A 17,643-nucleotide genomic window follows, 5' to 3' on the forward strand; every position below is an offset into this window, starting at 1 on the left:
AAAGCAGACACATTACTTTGCCAACAAAGGTCTATCTAGTCGAGGCTATGGTTTTTCCAGTGGTCATATATGGATGTGAGAGTTGGACTATAAAGAAAGCTGAACACCGAAGAATTGATGCTTTTGAACTGTGGTGTCAGAGAAGACTCTTGAGAGTCCCTTGGACTGCAAGTCTGATCCAACCAGACTAAAGGAGATCAGTTCTGGGTGTTCATTGGAGGGTGATGTTGAAGCTGAACTCTAATACTTTGGCCACCTGATGCAAAGAGGTGACTCATTGGAAAAGACTCTGATGCTGGGAAAGATTGAAGGCAGGAGGAGAAGGGGACGACAGAAGATGAGATGGTTGGGATGGCATCACCGACTCAATGGACATGAATCTGGGTGAACTCCAGGAGTTGGTGATGGTCAGGGAGGCCTGGTGTGCTGTAGTTTATGTGGTTCCAAAGAGTCGGACACGACTGAGCAACTGAACTGATACTAATACTGATACATATATCTACTCTTTTTTAGATTCTTTTCCTATATAAATCATTACAGGGTATTGAGTTCCCTGTGCCATACAGTAAGTCCTTATTAGTTATCTATTTTATACATAGTTGTGTGTGAAAAGATCATTTCTCTTTAACTCAATACTAATTTTAATAAATCATCTCTTAGGTTGTATTATTAATGTATATGTTAGTTTCTCAGTCCTGTTTGACTCTTTGTGACCCCATGGACTATAGCCCACCAGGCTCCTCTGTCCATGGAATTTCCCAGGCAAGAGTACTAGAGTGGGTAGCCATTCCCTTCTCCAGATCTTCCTGACTCAGCGATTGAACCTGGGTCTCCTATATTGCAGACAGATTCTTTACCATCTGAACCACCATTTCAAGCAAGTTTTATTACTTTTGTTTTGTTTACCCTGGATACCAAAATCATCTTTACAGTAAAGCACATCAGTCAGTCAGTCAGTCAGTCAGTCAGTTCAGTCACTCAGTTGTGTCCGACTCTTTGCGACCCCATGAATCGCAGCACGCCAGGCCTCCCTGTCCATCACCAACTCCTGGAGTTCACTCAGACTCATGTCCATCGAGTCAGTGGGGCCATCCAGCCATCTCATCCTATGTCGTCCCCTTCTACCCCTGCCCCCAATCCCTCCCAGAATCAGAGTCTTTTCCAATGAGTCAACTCTTCTCATGAGGTGGCCAGAGTACTGGAGTTTCAGCTTTAGCATCAGTCCTTCTAAAGAAATCCCAGGGCTGATCTCCTTCAGAATGGACTGGTTCGATCTCGTTGCAGTCCAAGGGACTCTCAAGAGTCTTCTCCAACACCACAGTTCAAAAGCATCAATTCTTCAGTGCTCAGCCTTCTTCCCAGTCCAACTCTCACATCCATATATGACCACTGGAAAAACCATAGCCTCCACTAGATGGACCTTTGTTGGCAAAGTAATGTCTCTGCTTTTCAATATGCTATCTAGGTTGGTCATAACTTTTCTTCCAAGGAGTAAGCATCTTTTAATTTCATGGCTGCAGTCACCATCTGCAGTGATTTTGGAGCCCCCCAAAATAAAGTCTGACACTGTTTCCACACATGATGGGCTAAAAACTGAAAAGAAAGCTCCAGATGATCTAAATAGCATAAAAATCGATTTGCTTTAAACTATTTCCTGTAGGAATTGAATTTGACATGTTGTTGTTATTGTCTAGTTACTAAGTTGTGTCCGATTCTTTTGGGACACAATAGACTGTAGCCTACCAGGCTCCTCTCTCCATGGGATTTCCCAGGCAAGAATACTAGTGTGGGTTGCCATTTCCTTCTGCAAGGGATCTTCCTGACCCAGGGATTGAATATCCATCTCCTGCATTGACAGGCAGATTCTTTCCTATTGAGCAACCAGCGAAGCCCTTGAATTTGGGATACGCTTTACTAAAAATACAAAAGATGTAACCAAAACTAGGGCCCTGAAATAACTGTCATGATGTCAAGCACTGAAACGCAGGAAAAATAACACAGAATAACTTTATTAAAGTCTAAATTCTGCCATTAACTTCATATGCAAAACTTGTATGGAAATTAGAATGGATATAAACAAAGCACAGGAAATTTTGTCTTTACAGTCATCTCACTGAGTGAGAAAAGTTGTTTGTTTTTTTTTGTACTTATATTAGACCCTAAAATGGCTATTTTACTTACCATTTGGAAGCATGAGAAGAATATAAGTTATAATCAATAGGAGTTGTTAACACATGTTGGTGTACAACGTTTAAATACTTCTCGATGTGTATCTGTTACAGAAAAGTTAAAGTTTAGGCTGTTAGAGTGGACTGGAAATCCTCACCTAATTTTCTCCATTTCATTAGGTTAACCCTCTGACTGATGTAATTAAGCCAAAAGAGATAACATGCTATGTTAATTACAAGCCTAAGGTATCATTAGGCATCTCAAGGCCAAATTACTTTATCCCAAAAAGCATCATAAACAGTTGAGACTCAAAGCTTAGGTGACCTGTAGCATTTTTCACAAATGAAACTGCACAGTAGTCAGTTTGCTACTTGGTCGGGGAAACTTGCTAGGTACCATGGACACAGAGTAATGTCTTTCTCTTGCCAGGACTTCAAGCAAGCATCTGAGGAAAGAGTTTGGCCTTTAGGTAACAGATGATTTTAAATGGCCAAATCCAAAGACTCCAGCTGGGTCCAGCCCTCTCACCATCACGTTATCTAGGACAACAGCATGCTAACCTGATGAGGCAACAACATATTACCCCATCTCTCAGCCTCAGGAGCTGAGCTAGGAAGCCAGTAAGATGGAACAGTGAAGCTTGGAAGTAAGAGCAGAGATGCTGATAGAGGTCTAGACGATGGAGGCTGTCTTTATTGGAAACACGTGCTAATCGATCCTGGTTTTGTACATGAGTGTTATCCTAGTCTGAAGATTGGATTCTTCTGTGCCCTTAGGTCCATCTATAATAATGAAGTTCCTATCTATTTTAAAAAATATTTATTTATTTATTCGGCTGTGCCAGGTCTTCATTGCAACATGTGGGATCTTTAGTTGGGGCATGTGAACTCTTAGTTACAGCAGGTGGGATCTCGTACCCTGACCGGAAATTGAACCCAGGACCCCCCTGCATTAGAAGCTTGGGGTCTTAGCCACTGGACCACCACAGGAAAGTCCTCCTATCTCCTTTATTTCTATTTCCAGTGTTATGTACTAGGTTATAATATTTAAAAATTACTTAATCTTAAAATACTTAAGCTATTAAGGAAGAGTGAACTCTTGTTTTTTAGAACCCCAGTGATTCTAATAGAGACTCTCTGTGATGTGTTGGTATGAATCCTTTTCTGTCAGGCATACTGTTGGACTAAGAGTAGTTATTTTTAAAATTATAAATTCTTTTTATCAAACCACACTTTAGGGGTCATAAATTACTGCATAATCATATATTACCCATATCACATTCTTTGTGGCATGTGACAGGATGTAAATCAATCAATCAGCTAATAATCACCATTCTTAAAAAATGAACAGGATGGGAAAGCTGATGACCAACCAAAGCCCCCTCTGTTCCAGAATTGCACGGAGCCTGTGAGAAGCACAGTTCTTCTGGAGGAATCTTTGTCTCCTTCCAGGATTTTATTTAATATCTAAAGCTCTACTTACTTTTAACCCCATTTCAGTCCTTTTGATGGCTGTTTCAAGATTCTGAATGTCTAGAGCCCCGCCTTTTTCCTCAAGTGGGAATTTTGTTAACTTCTCCCTTAATTCATAAAGATCTTCATGGACCTAGGGAGAGAAAAATGTAAAAGAATACATAAATATTACACCTAAAACAGTTACTTGGCTTAAAGGTTTGCAATCTGCTTGAACTGCTAAAGACAATAAAGTTGATTTAAAGGTGGTGTTCATTGAAAAGACTGTGCTTATAGTTCTAGGATGTGCTTTATTAGATGGCTCCAGTTACTGTCTTTCAGAGTTTGAAAAATTAAGATTTCATACAATTTTCTATTTATCCTTCCCCCATTAGAAACAGATCCAAGATAAAATTGCAACCCAAATACCTTCTGCTTTCTCTGGTGGAAAAGAAGGTGAGTCAGATATAAGAAAAAGTTCATTCCAAACTCGGATTTCTACTAATTGATTGAGAGGTTAAAAAGAAAAAAGAAAACTTCCAGAAAAGAGAGGTTCTAGTGAAAACAGTGCCTGTCAAAAGAGAATTATAAATATGTTGACAGGGTCTGTTGGTTTTCCATTCTAGGTAGATCTTCCCCACTTAGCGCTCTGAAGGAGCAGTTTTGTAGGTGTGGCCTTAATTTTATGTACCCAGAAATGAAAACAATCCATGAAGAAAAAGCAACATGTCATTACTTGAACATTTTCCTTCAGTTCATATTTTCCTTAGAAATGAACATTTCTCCAAAGTCAAGCACCCTCAGAGTAATATGAGCATTATGAAATTAGACAGCACAAGATTTTCTGCCTTCATATTAGAAACCAAACTTCCAGAGACAAATACAGATGGCACCAATTATGGCATGGGCTGCTGCCACAAGAGAAACATTTCGCTATGCAAATTTATGAACCCAACACCTGTTTCAGCAATAGTCACACCAATAACAATCTGCAGATTGGGTTGCTAAAGGCATTTTGAAACAGTTACCTTTTTCTCTGTTGGTATAACTGGACCTACACATTGATCCAGCCTATGTTATCAGTTACTCTCAAACATTCCCAAGGAGCCAAGTATTTGAAAGATCAAAAGATTTGCATCTTTCCAGTGATGAGCAGCACAATCTGGCAGACAGATCAGGTCATTTGTACCCTGCACAGATTATCATGTTGCGCCTCCAGGGCTCACAGACTGAAATTTGAACACACCTACTGTTTGCTGATAGGCACTATGGATGAAGAGGTATTAATACTTTTTTGGATTTTTTTTGTCCAAATTACTGCTGCAAGCTATTTACATTCTATTGTCTAAAGACATTTGGAAAGTACAAAAAGGCGGTTCAAGGGCAAGCGCACTTCCAGGCCCATAGTTTTGTGGTCTAACTTTTTCTTTTGTAAGGTTTAGTTGTTTATGGCTGCACTGGGTCTTCATTTTCCTCTAGCTGTGGCACGTGGACCGCTCACTGTGGTGAGCTGTTGCCGAGCACAGGCGCTAGGCTCACAGGCTTCAGCTGTTGTGGCTCTAGACAGCTGGCTCCGTAGTTGCAGCTCACAGGCTTAGTTGCCACAAGGCATTTGGGATCTGTCTTCCAAGAGCAGGGATTGAACCCGTGTTCCCTGCATTGGCAGGAGGATTCTTAACCACTGGACCACCAGGGAAGGCCCTGGCTCAACTTTTGAATGCACCGAATTTCCTTCTCGTAGCTCTAGTATTTGTAGCTTCATGTATCCTTCTAAAATTATACCTGTCAACTGCTGGAGGGAGTGTAAACAACACTGGATTATTTATCAGGGAACTGAAAATCTGGTTACTTCCTCTGTTTTGTAGGAACCATTACGTCTTCATAGCGTTGTGAGATAATATGTAACAGTCTAATAGTAATAACTCGGTAAAAGGCAGATGAACGTGATTCCTTGTTCTATTACTAGTCACACAATGTCCGTGCACACCATCCACATTTCCTCTAGTGTGAGGAAATTACTAGAGTGAGAATTAGTCTTTTTATGGAATGAAAATGAGACAATACATGTGTAAATGAACTAATATAGGCTTTGGAATCAGACAGCTATGAGCTAGAATTCTATTTCCTTTTTTACTAAAGTGAGATAGGCAAATTTACTTTTTTTTTAGAGCCTTAGTGTTCTTGTCTGTAAAATGGGGATAAACAGCACCTTTCAACACAGTGGCAAGAATAAAATGAGTTAAAAAGATGTAAAGTGCTTTGTCCAGGGCCAGCCACAGAGGAGGACACTGAGCCAATGTTAATTCTCTTCTCCTGATTGGTAAAACCTAGTGAAACACTTTGTATGTAACTGGCACTTAGTAAATATTCACTGATTTGAATTACTCTCTTAATCTTTCTCAAGAGCTTTTTACTTTCCTAGCCAGGTATTGTCTTCTTCCCTCTTAGTAACTGTACATTTGTTTATATAGCTGCAACAGAGACAACTACTGTAGGAAATGTTTCACCAGACCTGGGTAGAAAAAGATTAGGTTCTAAATCTTTGTTCTTTCTTCAAATAGATTCATTCTCCCATACTGAAATTTTATGTGTCACCCATCATTTTTGTGATCATCAAATACATTGCTTTCTGTACATTTCCCACTTGGAGAAAGATTTTGACAGTTTGGGGACAGGGCTACTTAATAAGAAGCTCTCAAAAGATTTAATGCAGACAAAAATTGCTCTACAATTTAAATTATTTTTTAGGCTTTTGCCATACCACGTGGCTTGTTGGATCTTAGTTCCCCAACCAGGGATTGAACCTGGGCTCTTTGCATGAGGAGTCTTAACCACTGGACCGCCGGGGAATTTCCTAGAATTTAAGAGCCATGCAACGAGACTCAGTTTTTTCAAAAGCAGTCTATAATTCCATTTCTCTGCTAGTCCTAGGATCACACTTTGAGATAAGAGCTAAAGATAAGACTTTGAATGAGTCATTATCATTTCTTTTAATATGGTGTACCATATTAAACCAGACAGAAGAGGTTGATAAGAGTTCAGTCCAGTTCAGTTGCTCAGTCATGTCCAACTCTTTGCGACCCCATGGACTGCAGCACACCAGGGCTCCTTGTCCATCACCAACTCCTGGAGTTATTCAAACTCATTGCATTGAGTCGGTGTTGCCATCCAACTATCTCATCCTTTGTTGTCCCCTTCTGCTCCTGCCTTCAACCTTTCTCAGCATCAGGGTCTTTTCAAATGAGTCAGTTCTTCGCATCAGGTGGCCAAAGTATTGGAGTTTCAGCTTCAGCATCAGACCTTCCAGTGAATATTCAGGACTGATTTCCTTTAGGATGGACCGGTTGGATCTGCTTGCAGTCTAAGGGACTCTCAAGAGTCTTCTCTAACACCACAGTTCAAAAGCATCAAATCTTCAGTGCTCAGCTTTCTTTATAGTCCGTCTCTCACATCCATTCATGACTACATATAATATTAATTTTTTTCTCATTATACATATTCTACATTGTATCAGGGCGAATTGTAACTACAGATCAGATTCAATAATTAGATTAAGGGGTGGCCTCTCTTTCTCTACATAACCCTCCACTTAAGTGTGTACAAAGTAACCCTTTCAAGCAAGTAGGGGTGTTGATCAACATAGATATGATTATTCCTAGTTCTTCCCAAAGAGAGATCTAGCCTCCGCCCTTAGACCCTGGGAAGTGATCAGTAGGCTCCCGGAGTATCCCGCTTGATGGGAATGGGGTTTATGATGGGGACTTTGAGCTATGCTGTATCAGTTCTAATCTCTAGAGGAATTCGACTGAAATTATTGGTCTGCTCTCTGGGAAGGGCTGAAGACTAAAGTCAGCCAAATGGGCATTGTGACTGAGCTCCAATAAAACCTCTGGACATTAAAGTCTTGGGAAAGCTTCCCTAGTTGGCAATAATCTGTATATGTTGTCACATATCATGACTGAAAGGAGGTAATGCTCTCTATGACTCCACAGGGAGAAAATGGCTGGAAGCTCCATTTGAACCCCTTCTGGACTCTGCCCTGAGCCTCTCTTCCCTTGGTTGATTTTAATTTCTATTCTTTTGCTATAAAAACACTGTAATTATAAACATAGTGCTTTTCTGAGTTTTGTGAGTGCTCTAGCAAATTAGCCAATGTGACATGGTTGGGGCTTCCAAAAGTGTAGGCAGCTGGTCTGAATTAAGGATAGTTCTAGGGGGCCCTGAACTTGTGCCTGGTGTCTAAATGAGGGCAGTCTTGTGGAGACTCTTCCCTCACACTTGACAGTTTGGCTAAACTCATTCTAGGGTGATGGTGAAAGCAAGGACAAGAAAAGGTGAGGTAAGAAGATCTGGGTATGATTCATATTGGGGAAATCTATAAAATTGGTGAGTTTAGGGGTTTAAAGAAGTCTCCCAGAGGGGAGGACCAAATCATGGCAGGAAGAAAAATTAGACCAAGTGCAGAACTGAGTAGAGTTCTGATAGTCCTTAGGGAAATAACTTCAAATTTTTAGTCAAGTAGAGCTATATATGCGTTAAAGTTGATGATATGTCAAAAATGTTTCAGAACCATCACAAATAAATGTAGGGCAGGGCGAAAGTAGTGCTTTCAACATTCTGGAAAAATCTGAGTGTAACGGTCACAAACTGAGTTGTACTGAGAAATCAAAACTTTCATGATGTTCCCCCCTCAGATTAGAGAAAGTTACTTTCCTGTGCTTTTTGTCACCTTTCCACATTCCACAAAGTTTAACTTGATTAGCAAGCTTTTATCTTGTTCCCAAGTAAGGAATTTTTATTATTTTTTATTGCGATATAATTGACATAAACATTATATTAGCTTCACATAGACAACATCAGTCAATATTTGTACATATTGCTAAATGATTGCCACAGTAAGGCTAGTTAACATCCATCACCACATATAGTTATAATACAACTTTTTTCTTGTGATGAGAACTTGTAAGATTTACTCAGCCGCTTTCAAATATACAGAATTATTAACTGTAATCACCATGGTGTGCATTACATCCCCAGAACTCCATTATATGCAAGGGACTTTTAGAGTGAAAAAAATTGGGGTACTTAAGAAAAGCAAGTCTTCCCTTATAGCTCAGCTGGTAAAGAATCCGCCTGCAATGCAGGAGATCGAAAGCAGTTAATCCGTTTCAACTTCCGGCCAGATACGTGTCTATTTGTATCTCCTCCACTTCCTTACATCATAGGATCAAACTTTTCAGAATACAACATTTAAAAATGGTGCCTCAGTGGAACATGGATTTTTCCAAAGTAAAGGTCCCAGAGGGGTGTATCGTCCTGGAGTTTTACCAGAGGCGGGTTGGTCGTGCTTCGGCCGCGCAACCTCCATCGTCAGGCTCAAGAGGTGTGTGAGGCTGGCGAGAGAGGTCTAGGTTGGCACACTTGAGAGTTCTTTAAACCGTGGTGTTGGAGGCAATCTGAGAAGCGGCGCTTTAAGTGGGTAAGCCTAAGTGGGTAGGCTCTGCTGGTCCTCGCTCGCTCGAAGGGTTCTAGCTGGACAGGGTTAGGAGAGGCCCATTTCCCACCTGGATTAAGATAGATCCGACGGGGTCTTGGTTTTCCTTCTCCTGGGCCATGCCTACGGCCCGGCGAGAATCCCTCCCCAGGAAGGCTCGGTCTCCAGACTCGGGAACTTGCCGCGGAGGGAGCTCGTCCCCATGGCAACGCCACGCGAAGCCCAGCCTGGTCCACGCCGGGAGCGGAAGAGGGGGCAAAGGAGGAGGCAGGGCCGGCCGTGCCTTCTGAGACGCGCCTTTCTTGCGCGTCTCCCCCGCGCGCCGGCGGCCGTGGTATCGCCCAAGGCGGAAGTGGCTCCGGGAAGGAACCGGTTCTCGGGCGCAGTGATGGCTGCAGGCGTCCCCTGCGCGCTCGTTACCAGCTGCTCCTCCACCTTCTCCGCAGACCGGCTAGTGCAACGTGAGTAGCGAGGCTCCTGGGCCGACCTCCAGGCCCCAGTACGAGCCTCGGCAGGGGGCAGTCCCAGCACCGCAGCCTCTCTCGGGGCCTCGGTCCTCGCCGCGAGCCCTGGACTCTTCCTCCCCTCGGTGGTGGCCCGAGGCCCCTCGGGTGCCCCTCGGATGTGGTCATGGTGCTTAGTGCCCCAGGTGTCCACTGTTAGCTACAATACTCGTTGCTTCTCTGTCTCTACGTGGCCCACCATGGGGTTTGTTCCAGCGTTTTCTGTTAAGTAGGACCTCAACCCAGGGGTTGTCGGCGGGGAGCCGTTGAGGTGAGCAGAAAAGGCTCTCTGGGAATTGAACCTATGAACGCGAGCGTCAGGTGCAGGATTCGTAGTTTATGCTGTCATCCCTGCTCTTGAGGTAGAGAGTGTGGTTCCTCTGCACCCTCTGCCCCATGTGTATATGTTAAGACTTGTTAAACTTGCCCCCTCCTCTCTGAGTTATTCACTGCCATGCCTTCCTCCTGAGACGAGGCCCTCCGCCAGCATTAGTTTTTGGTTATTATTGGGCCTAGTATTTTTCCCTCTAGACCCTCATAGTGGTTGTCAACCTAAGTCACTCTTCAAAGAATCGTAGGCGAGGAGGGGGGACCAGTGGAGTAGAGAGAGCATAGGGTCTTGGGTTTGGGGCTCGACCCTTCCACTGAGACTCCGCAAAGTTGATTATAACTCAAGACTCCTCTGTTTCAAATTGTGGCTTCGAGTCAGAACGATGACTCTCAGCTGTAACCTGTTTCTTCAGTTTGCTGATCTGTAAAGTGGTAATAATTTTCACATGACTGTTGTGCTTAACACTTTGAGTGATCAGTCGGTAAATGGTAAATACTGTTAATAAAGCACATTCTCTCTCTAGCCCTCGGTTTCCTGATTCTGAAAGTGGGGCGTGCTAAGTCGCTTCAGTCGTGTCCGACTCTTTGCGACCTCATGGACTGTAGCTCGTCAGGCTCTTCTTTCCGTGGGATTCTCCAGGCCAGAATACTGAAGTGGGTTGCAAAGATCCAGGGGATCTTCCCGACCCAAGGATCGAACCCGCGTCTCTTACGTCTCCTGCTTTGGCAGACAGGTTCTTTACCACTAGCGCCACTTGGGAAGCCCTGAAATGGGGCATATGAATCTACCTCGCGGGATTCTTTGAAGGATAGATGATGTGACATTTTGAAAGCATTTGGTAAACTATAAAGCATTATATAAAAGTAACTTTTCTTTGTACTGGTCAAATGACAGAATTAGGCAGGGTGTCTCTCCAGCACAAATACTATGTAACTTAGTTATCATTTGCGATCACCTAAAAAGTTCCTTGCCAGAGTAAAAGTTTAATTATACACTAAGTGGTAACCAGCTGCTTTAATTATGCCATTTCCTTACCTCTCAGCAGCGCTTCTTCTCATTTATTTCCTTTCTTTTTAAAAATTGTTTTATTGTAAAAGTAGTGCATAGTCCATTAAATAAGATTTAGTGTAATGGAGAAAAGAAAATGTCAGCCAGGGTCTCATCCCCCAAACACAAATACTGTGTTAACATTCCTGTGCATTTACTTCCAGTGTTTTTCCCCCAATGCACAGATTTTTAAAAATTGGTAATTGCATTTCCAATATATATACAATTTTGATCCTGATATTTTATAGTAGTTTTAACATTTTATATATAGCATGTTATATTTTATTTTACATATAAAAATTCAAATATTGTATGTGAAATAGTAAATATATATAAATGTATGAAGTTATGTATTTATAACATTTAAGGCATATGATTTTTATAAATATATTTATATAAATATACTTTTATTTCCAAATGTTTCATATTTTTCATTTGTAAAAATTTATCTTTACATTGTAAGTTAATTTTCATTATATATTACATCTAGAGAACGTATTAGAATTTGTTCAGAATTCTTAAGCTTCTTGGTGTGTGCATTTTGATTTCCATTACTGATATATAAAAGTCCTTTCAAAGTCAGTCTTGAAAGTATTAAGTTTTCTTGTGGCTATCACGTGCTTTCGTTGCAGGAAGGGGTCCGTTTCCAGGGCCCGAGAGTGGGCTCTTGTCTAACACTCAGAAAAATGAATTGTCAGAGGAGACACACAAGCTGGCAAATCTACAGACTTTCTTGGGAAGGGGCTTCCCTGGTGGCTCAGAGGTTAAAGCGTCTGCCTGCAATGCAGGAGACCTGGGTTCGATCCCTGGGTCAGGAAGATCCCCTGGAGAGGGAAATGGCAACCCACTCCAGTATTCTTGCCTGGAGAATCCCATGGATGGAGGAGCCTGGGGGGCTATAGTTCATGGGGTCGCAAAGAGTCGGACACAACTGAGTGACTTCACCTGGGCAGAGAACGGCAGGGTAAGGGGACCCAGCAGAGCTGCTTTGCCACGTGGCTCATAGTCTTGTGTGTGGTGATAATGGAATCAGTTTCCAGGTTGTCTCTGGCCAGTCTTTTCTGACTTGGCGTCCTTCCCGGTGGCGAGTGCATGGCTTAGTGAAGATGGCTTCCAGCGTGGAGGATTCTGGGAGGTGGGTAGGACGTATGGACTGGAGTCTCCTCTCTTCTTTTGCTGCTAAGTTGCTGCTAAGTCACTTCAGTCGTGTCCAACTCTGTGCGACCCCATAGATGGCAGCCCACCAGGCTCCCCCGTCCCTGGGATTCTCCAGGCAAGAACACTGGAGTGGGTTGCCATTTCCTTCTCCAGTGCATGAAAGTGAAGTTGCTCAGTCGTGTCCGACTCTTAACAACCCCATGGACCGCAGCCTACCAGGCTCCTCCACCCATGGGTTTCTCCAGGCAAGAGTACATATGGACTGGAGTTTCCTCTCTCCTCTTGACCTTTCCTCAACTCTTCCAGTTGGTGATATTTTGTTAGTTATGCATTCCTTATCAGGACCTGCTGTCCTAAGATAAGCTTGCAAGTGGTACTATCTTGCCTGCCCAGGGCAGGCAGTTTCTGTTGGTGTTTCCCCTAACAGTTTAAGAATTTGCAGACACAGTCATTTCTTGAAGGAGCTGATTACCTGTAGTTGGTGAATGATAATACTGTACTTTAAAATGTATTAGCATCATTGGAAATGAAATAAATCCTGTAAAACAATCCACTTTATTTCTGTATATAAAATGTTTCTTGGATAGCTTCTATGTTGGTTAAAATTAGATAACCTTTCCTTTGTGGTTCCATTAGTGTTTTATAGTGAAAAATAAGAACAATTTATGAAGAGATTAGTTGAGTAAGGAAAAGTGAACCATAAAAGAGAGATTTTACCCAGGTTAATGATTTGGGTAACCATGGTAACATTAGAATGTAGTATTTGCTGAGTTTTGATTCTGTTTTATACTTAAAGATGGAGTCATCACAGTTTGAATCTAAGTTTGGCATAAAAGATGGAGACTACCATAATGAATGACTTTTCATTAAGTGTTCAGTGACATTAAGCCATAGTATGGTTTTGGACTGAATCTGAATTTACCTTTTTGGGAAGATTTGGTTTCCTTCCATGCATTAGGAAGGAGAACATTTAGGGTTTCTCCAGTTTCTTTCCTTCAATATTTGATCTATTTCATTGCTTTTAACCAACGATGGAAAATATTTCTTAACCAAATAACCAAGTTTATTATAAGTATTCATGAAATAAAAATCAGTATGCCGCCACTATGGGTAAAGTATGGACTTTGTGAGAAGCTTTTTTCATTTTGTCACTCAGGGGCCTTATGTGCAGTTTTCTGGGTAGGTATCTGACATTAGATAAAAGGGGCATTACCGTTGTAGATTTTTAAAGGGGAGTGAAGGTTCCTGATGCTTGTACAAGGCTATATGTGGTGTGAGAGCAAGTGTCTGTACCCCCAGGCCAGACCTCTTTCCACCTCACACATGTTTATACGAACATTTTACTTTTATTCTGGAAAAGTGTATTCTGATACTAAGAACGGAGCTAGTCTGTGTGCCAGTTTGTTGTTTAGTCACTAAACCGTGGCTGACTTTTTTGCGACCCCATGGACTGTAGCCCGCCAGGCTCCTCTGTCCATGGCATTTCTCAAGGAAGAATACTGGGGTGGGTTGCCATTTCCTTATCCAGGGAATCTTTCCAATCTAGGGGTCCAACCTCCAATCTAGGGGTCCAACTGGTGTCTCCTACACTGGCAGGTAGATTCTTTACCACTGAACCACCAGGGAAGCCAGTTACTGTAGCTAAAATGATGGCTAAGGGACTGTTCCTGTCTTCAGGAAGGATGTGGTCAAAGTGCATGCTCCACCTGTGAAAATATTAAATGTATTAGTAGATACCTAAGTCTTAACATCTTATTTTACTTTCCTAGAAGAAACTTTCGATAGAAAAATCCCATTTGGTTTTAATATATGTAATGCATATTTAGCAACTGTAAGCCATTTAGGTTCTACACCTAAACTTTTGGAGCAAAATTTTTTTCTTCCTGTGAAATGTGGGAATTTGGAGATCTTAAAATCAAGCATTTTTATGTATATCAATACTCTTCCCAAACATGTTTTCACATAATTCAGTTTGGTTCTTGTATCCCCGTGAATTAACAAAGTCAGAAAATTTGAATCTTAAAAATGAATAAACTGTGGCTCAGAAGCAGTTGGTGAGTTGCTTAGATTGCTGAAGTACCAAGTGTGGAGGATATGTTCTGTTTCGGGATTTGTGTGCATGGGCTGTGCAAATGAAATATGTTGAAATTCCTCAACAATCAGAATTATTTAAATTTAAGGTGGTTGCATTGAAGAGAGAAGATTAACTCTAAAAGAAGGTTTTAAAATATGCTGGCATTTCCATTTAGAATGGTTGAAGTCTTAATTCTGAGTGAAGGGAAAAAAAGAAATCATTGCCCAAAGCATCTGTATTTTAAATAGAGTATGTGCATGCCTAATAGTCTTTAACAGTGTCTGGATTTTTTTCCCCTCAATGGAGGGAACCCATAGTACACACATTGTATATATTAGTCAGTTCTGATATATAAAATTAACATTAAAATTAAAGGGTTGTTCCACATCATGTCTAACAGCATCCCTTCTAAATGTGAAATTCTAAGAATTGGTTATTTTTATGTTAGATTATATAATTCAGTTCAGTCGCTCAGTCATCGTCAACTCTTTGTGACCCCATGGCCTGCAGCGCGCCAGGCTTCCCTGTCCATCAGCAACTGCTGGAGCTTGCTCGAACTCATGTCTGTTGAGTCGGTGATGCCATCCAACCATCTCATCCTTTGTTGTCCCTTTCTCCTCCTGCCTTCAATCTTTCCCAGCATCAGGGTCTTTTCCAGTGAGTCAGTTCTTCTCATCAGGTGGCCAAAGTATTGGAGTTTCAGCTTCAGCCTCAGTCCTTCGAGTGAATATTCAGGACTGATCTCCTTGATGATTGACTGGTTGGATCTCCTTGCAGTCCAGGGGACTGTGAAGAGTCTTCTCCAGCGCCACAGTTCAAAAACATCAAAGTTTATATAATTTTTTTTCATGTTTATCTTTTGAAAACTGAAAAATCAAGCCCCATTTTAAAGTTGCAGTAGACACTTCACTTGTAATAAAAAATCTGACATTTTGTATTTGGAATTCAGATGCATTTTTACCCTGGAAACAACCTGCTGGTCCTCAGGTTTCTACAGCTGTGGAACCAGGTAGCTCAATTATAAGATGGAGAAACTAGACTTTGGGGAATTACACAGGCAAAGCTGGCCTTCAGGCTGCCCACTGCTGCATTCGGAAGCATTCATTCTGTGAAACTGGGAGTTTGTTCTAGGTCTGTCAGACTCCTACAGTTTACAAAAGATCTTAAAGTAATTTACCAAAGAGAACATTCCTAGTTCGGGGCAGGGGCTATTATACAACGTAGCCAATGTTATCTATCAACAGAATAGGGATAGGAGCTTGTGACTTCTAATTTGGGTTTTCCTGTAGCAGCTGGAGGTTTTCTGAATGGAGCCTTTAGTTTACTTGGGGAATAAGTAATAATTTTTGCTTAAACAAAGTTGCTTATTTTGTTGTGGTAGGAGAACTCTGCCTTTGATTGGATTGTGTATTTCCAAGTCTGTACTTTCCTCAAAGAAAAAGATTGGGCCAGGAAAATTTCCCATGAGGTTGATTTCAAATGGTAGTGGAGGAACTTTGATTTGTTTTCAACTATGATACTTAATATATTTAATTTTCAAATAACATTAAAAGAAGGCTCAAGATTTTTATCTTTATTGAATGAGGATTATTAAGTCATCAACTTTAAGATTAAATACAAGTTCACATCCTCTCCATACTCAAAGGGGACTTAAAACACGTTCATATTATCTTTCTGTGTGTCTGTGTGTGTGTGTAGGTGTATGTAAAATTAAAGCTCAAAGAGATTGTGATTTTCTAAGTTTGTTTAGGCCATAAAAGTTGGGGAGCCAAGATTCAATTCTATCTTTTGTGTGTATGAAATACGAACTTTCTGCTGACCAGAGCTATCTGTCTTCAAGGTGAATTGAGGGACAGGAAAAATTACAGAAGATTTTACTATGACATTGAGAACTTTTATGGTTCAAATAAGTTTATACCTTTTCTTTTGTGATAGTTGGAGCCTTAGTAGATGAACTATGGTAAGTTAAATAATAAATGAAAATGCCTCTGTTGTTGCCCAATTTGTTTTTTTAATCCATTGAGTAGAGAATTTGTATGAAGTGCTTGACTAATCCTTTAGCCATTGTCGATGAGTTAAATGATTATAAGGTGTTTGTCTTCCCAGTAACAGAGGTTGGGGAGCAGGAGGAGAACAGCAGTGGGAAAGTGTTGCGCATCAGACCGTGGTGCACAAAACCGTTCATGGTACTGAGAGTACTGCATCTTCCTGGAGAACTGAGTGTGTCAAAACTCAGACCTTTCTTTCTGGGCCACTCAGTGGCTTATTTTTGCGCAGCGAAAGGTAAAAACATCCAGAACATATGCAGTTGTCATTTGATTTAAACAACTTGCTGCCTTTTGCCCTGAATAATTTTTTAGCCAATAGTGACACTCAATAAATAATGAAATCTGATATGAAACCTTTTTTTTTAAAGCTATAAGTATGAAAATTGTTTTAAATATGTCTGGCAAGAATGAGAATCCTGGACATGACATTGTATTTATGTTGGAGCCAGTGCACAAACATTTCCCTGATAATTACTTATCCAAGAAGCAAGACTAAGGTATATTAAGACAGAGAGGATTGCTGTGGAACTCTTAAAGAGCCTTTGTGATGTTTCAGGTTCGGTAACAAATGACCTATTTAGGGTTTAATTTTGTACATAGACCTGAAAGCTGGTTCTACACAGGGGTAAAGTAGTATCGTACCTGAATCAAAATCAGTATGCTCAGAGCAGAAAAATGAGCAGGATCATTGGGGAATAACACTGTTATGCTGACATAAGAGAATTACCATTCTGTCTGAAGTCTGCTGGGGTTTTTAGGACTTTTGTGGGGAAAACATTTGTGAATTGAGCACTGAGTGCTACCCACGTTCTGGCTACCTGACTTTAAGCAGGTTAATTTCTCATCCCACAGATACTTAACTGTCTTTGCATGTGCTGTCGTCGTTCTCAGCGTCTAAATCCTGTGCGTCAGTCACCTACCTTATCCATAAAGTGAGAGCATTATCGCCCAGTTTCCGTGATTTTCTTCCAAGCCCCTTTATTGGGGTGTAATTTAAATGCTGTAAAATCCACCTGTTTTTAAGTGTAGGCCATTCCTCTCATCCTGGAAGAAAACCTAACTGTGTGCCGTCATTCCTCATTCCCAGCCCCAGCTCTGCGCAGCCACTAATATACCTCCCACCACTATACAGTTGCCCTTTCTGGACATTTTATATAAAAGGAATCCTGCAGTATGTGGTCTTTTGTGCCTGGCTTCTTTGACTTAGCTTGATCTTTTTGAGGTTCATCCCTGTTGTAGCATGTACTTGATATGCCATCGTATGGCTGGGTCACATTTTGTTCACCTGTTCATCAGTTGATAGACATTCGATTGCTTCCAGTTTTTGGCTATTATGAACAAATGCTATGAATAATAATAATATGAATG

The 17,643-nt window shown here is 41.2% G+C and overlaps 2 protein-coding genes across 4 annotated transcripts in view; one reads left to right on the forward strand and one right to left on the reverse strand.

The window, feature by feature from the left end:
* Positions 1-9,235, reverse strand: part of LOC138097224 (IQ domain-containing protein H-like) — a 38,264-nt gene extending 29,029 nt beyond the window's left edge. Inside the window, exons 1-3 of the mRNA XM_068993498.1 lie at positions 9,185-9,235; positions 3,652-3,774; positions 2,182-2,273 (exon numbers count right to left, since the gene is read on the reverse strand). Coding sequence (XP_068849599.1) covers positions 2,182-2,273; positions 3,652-3,774; positions 9,185-9,235 — 266 coding nt within the window. The remainder of the gene's footprint in view (positions 1-2,181; positions 2,274-3,651; positions 3,775-9,184) is intronic.
* Positions 9,236-9,497: 262 nt separating this feature from the next.
* The window catches only part of AAGAB (alpha and gamma adaptin binding protein), a 71,218-nt gene continuing 63,072 nt past the window's right edge, over positions 9,498-17,643 (forward strand). For all 3 annotated transcript variants that reach the window (XM_068964884.1, XM_068964886.1, XM_068964885.1), the window contains exon 1: positions 9,498-9,575. In XM_068964884.1, the coding sequence (XP_068820985.1) occupies positions 9,503-9,575 (73 nt within the window). In that variant the 5' untranslated portion in view covers positions 9,498-9,502. The remainder of the gene's footprint in view (positions 9,576-17,643) is intronic.

This window comes from Capricornis sumatraensis, chromosome 2 (assembly GCF_032405125.1).
Source record: "Capricornis sumatraensis isolate serow.1 chromosome 2, serow.2, whole genome shotgun sequence".
Lineage (NCBI taxonomy): Eukaryota > Metazoa > Chordata > Mammalia > Artiodactyla > Bovidae > Capricornis > Capricornis sumatraensis.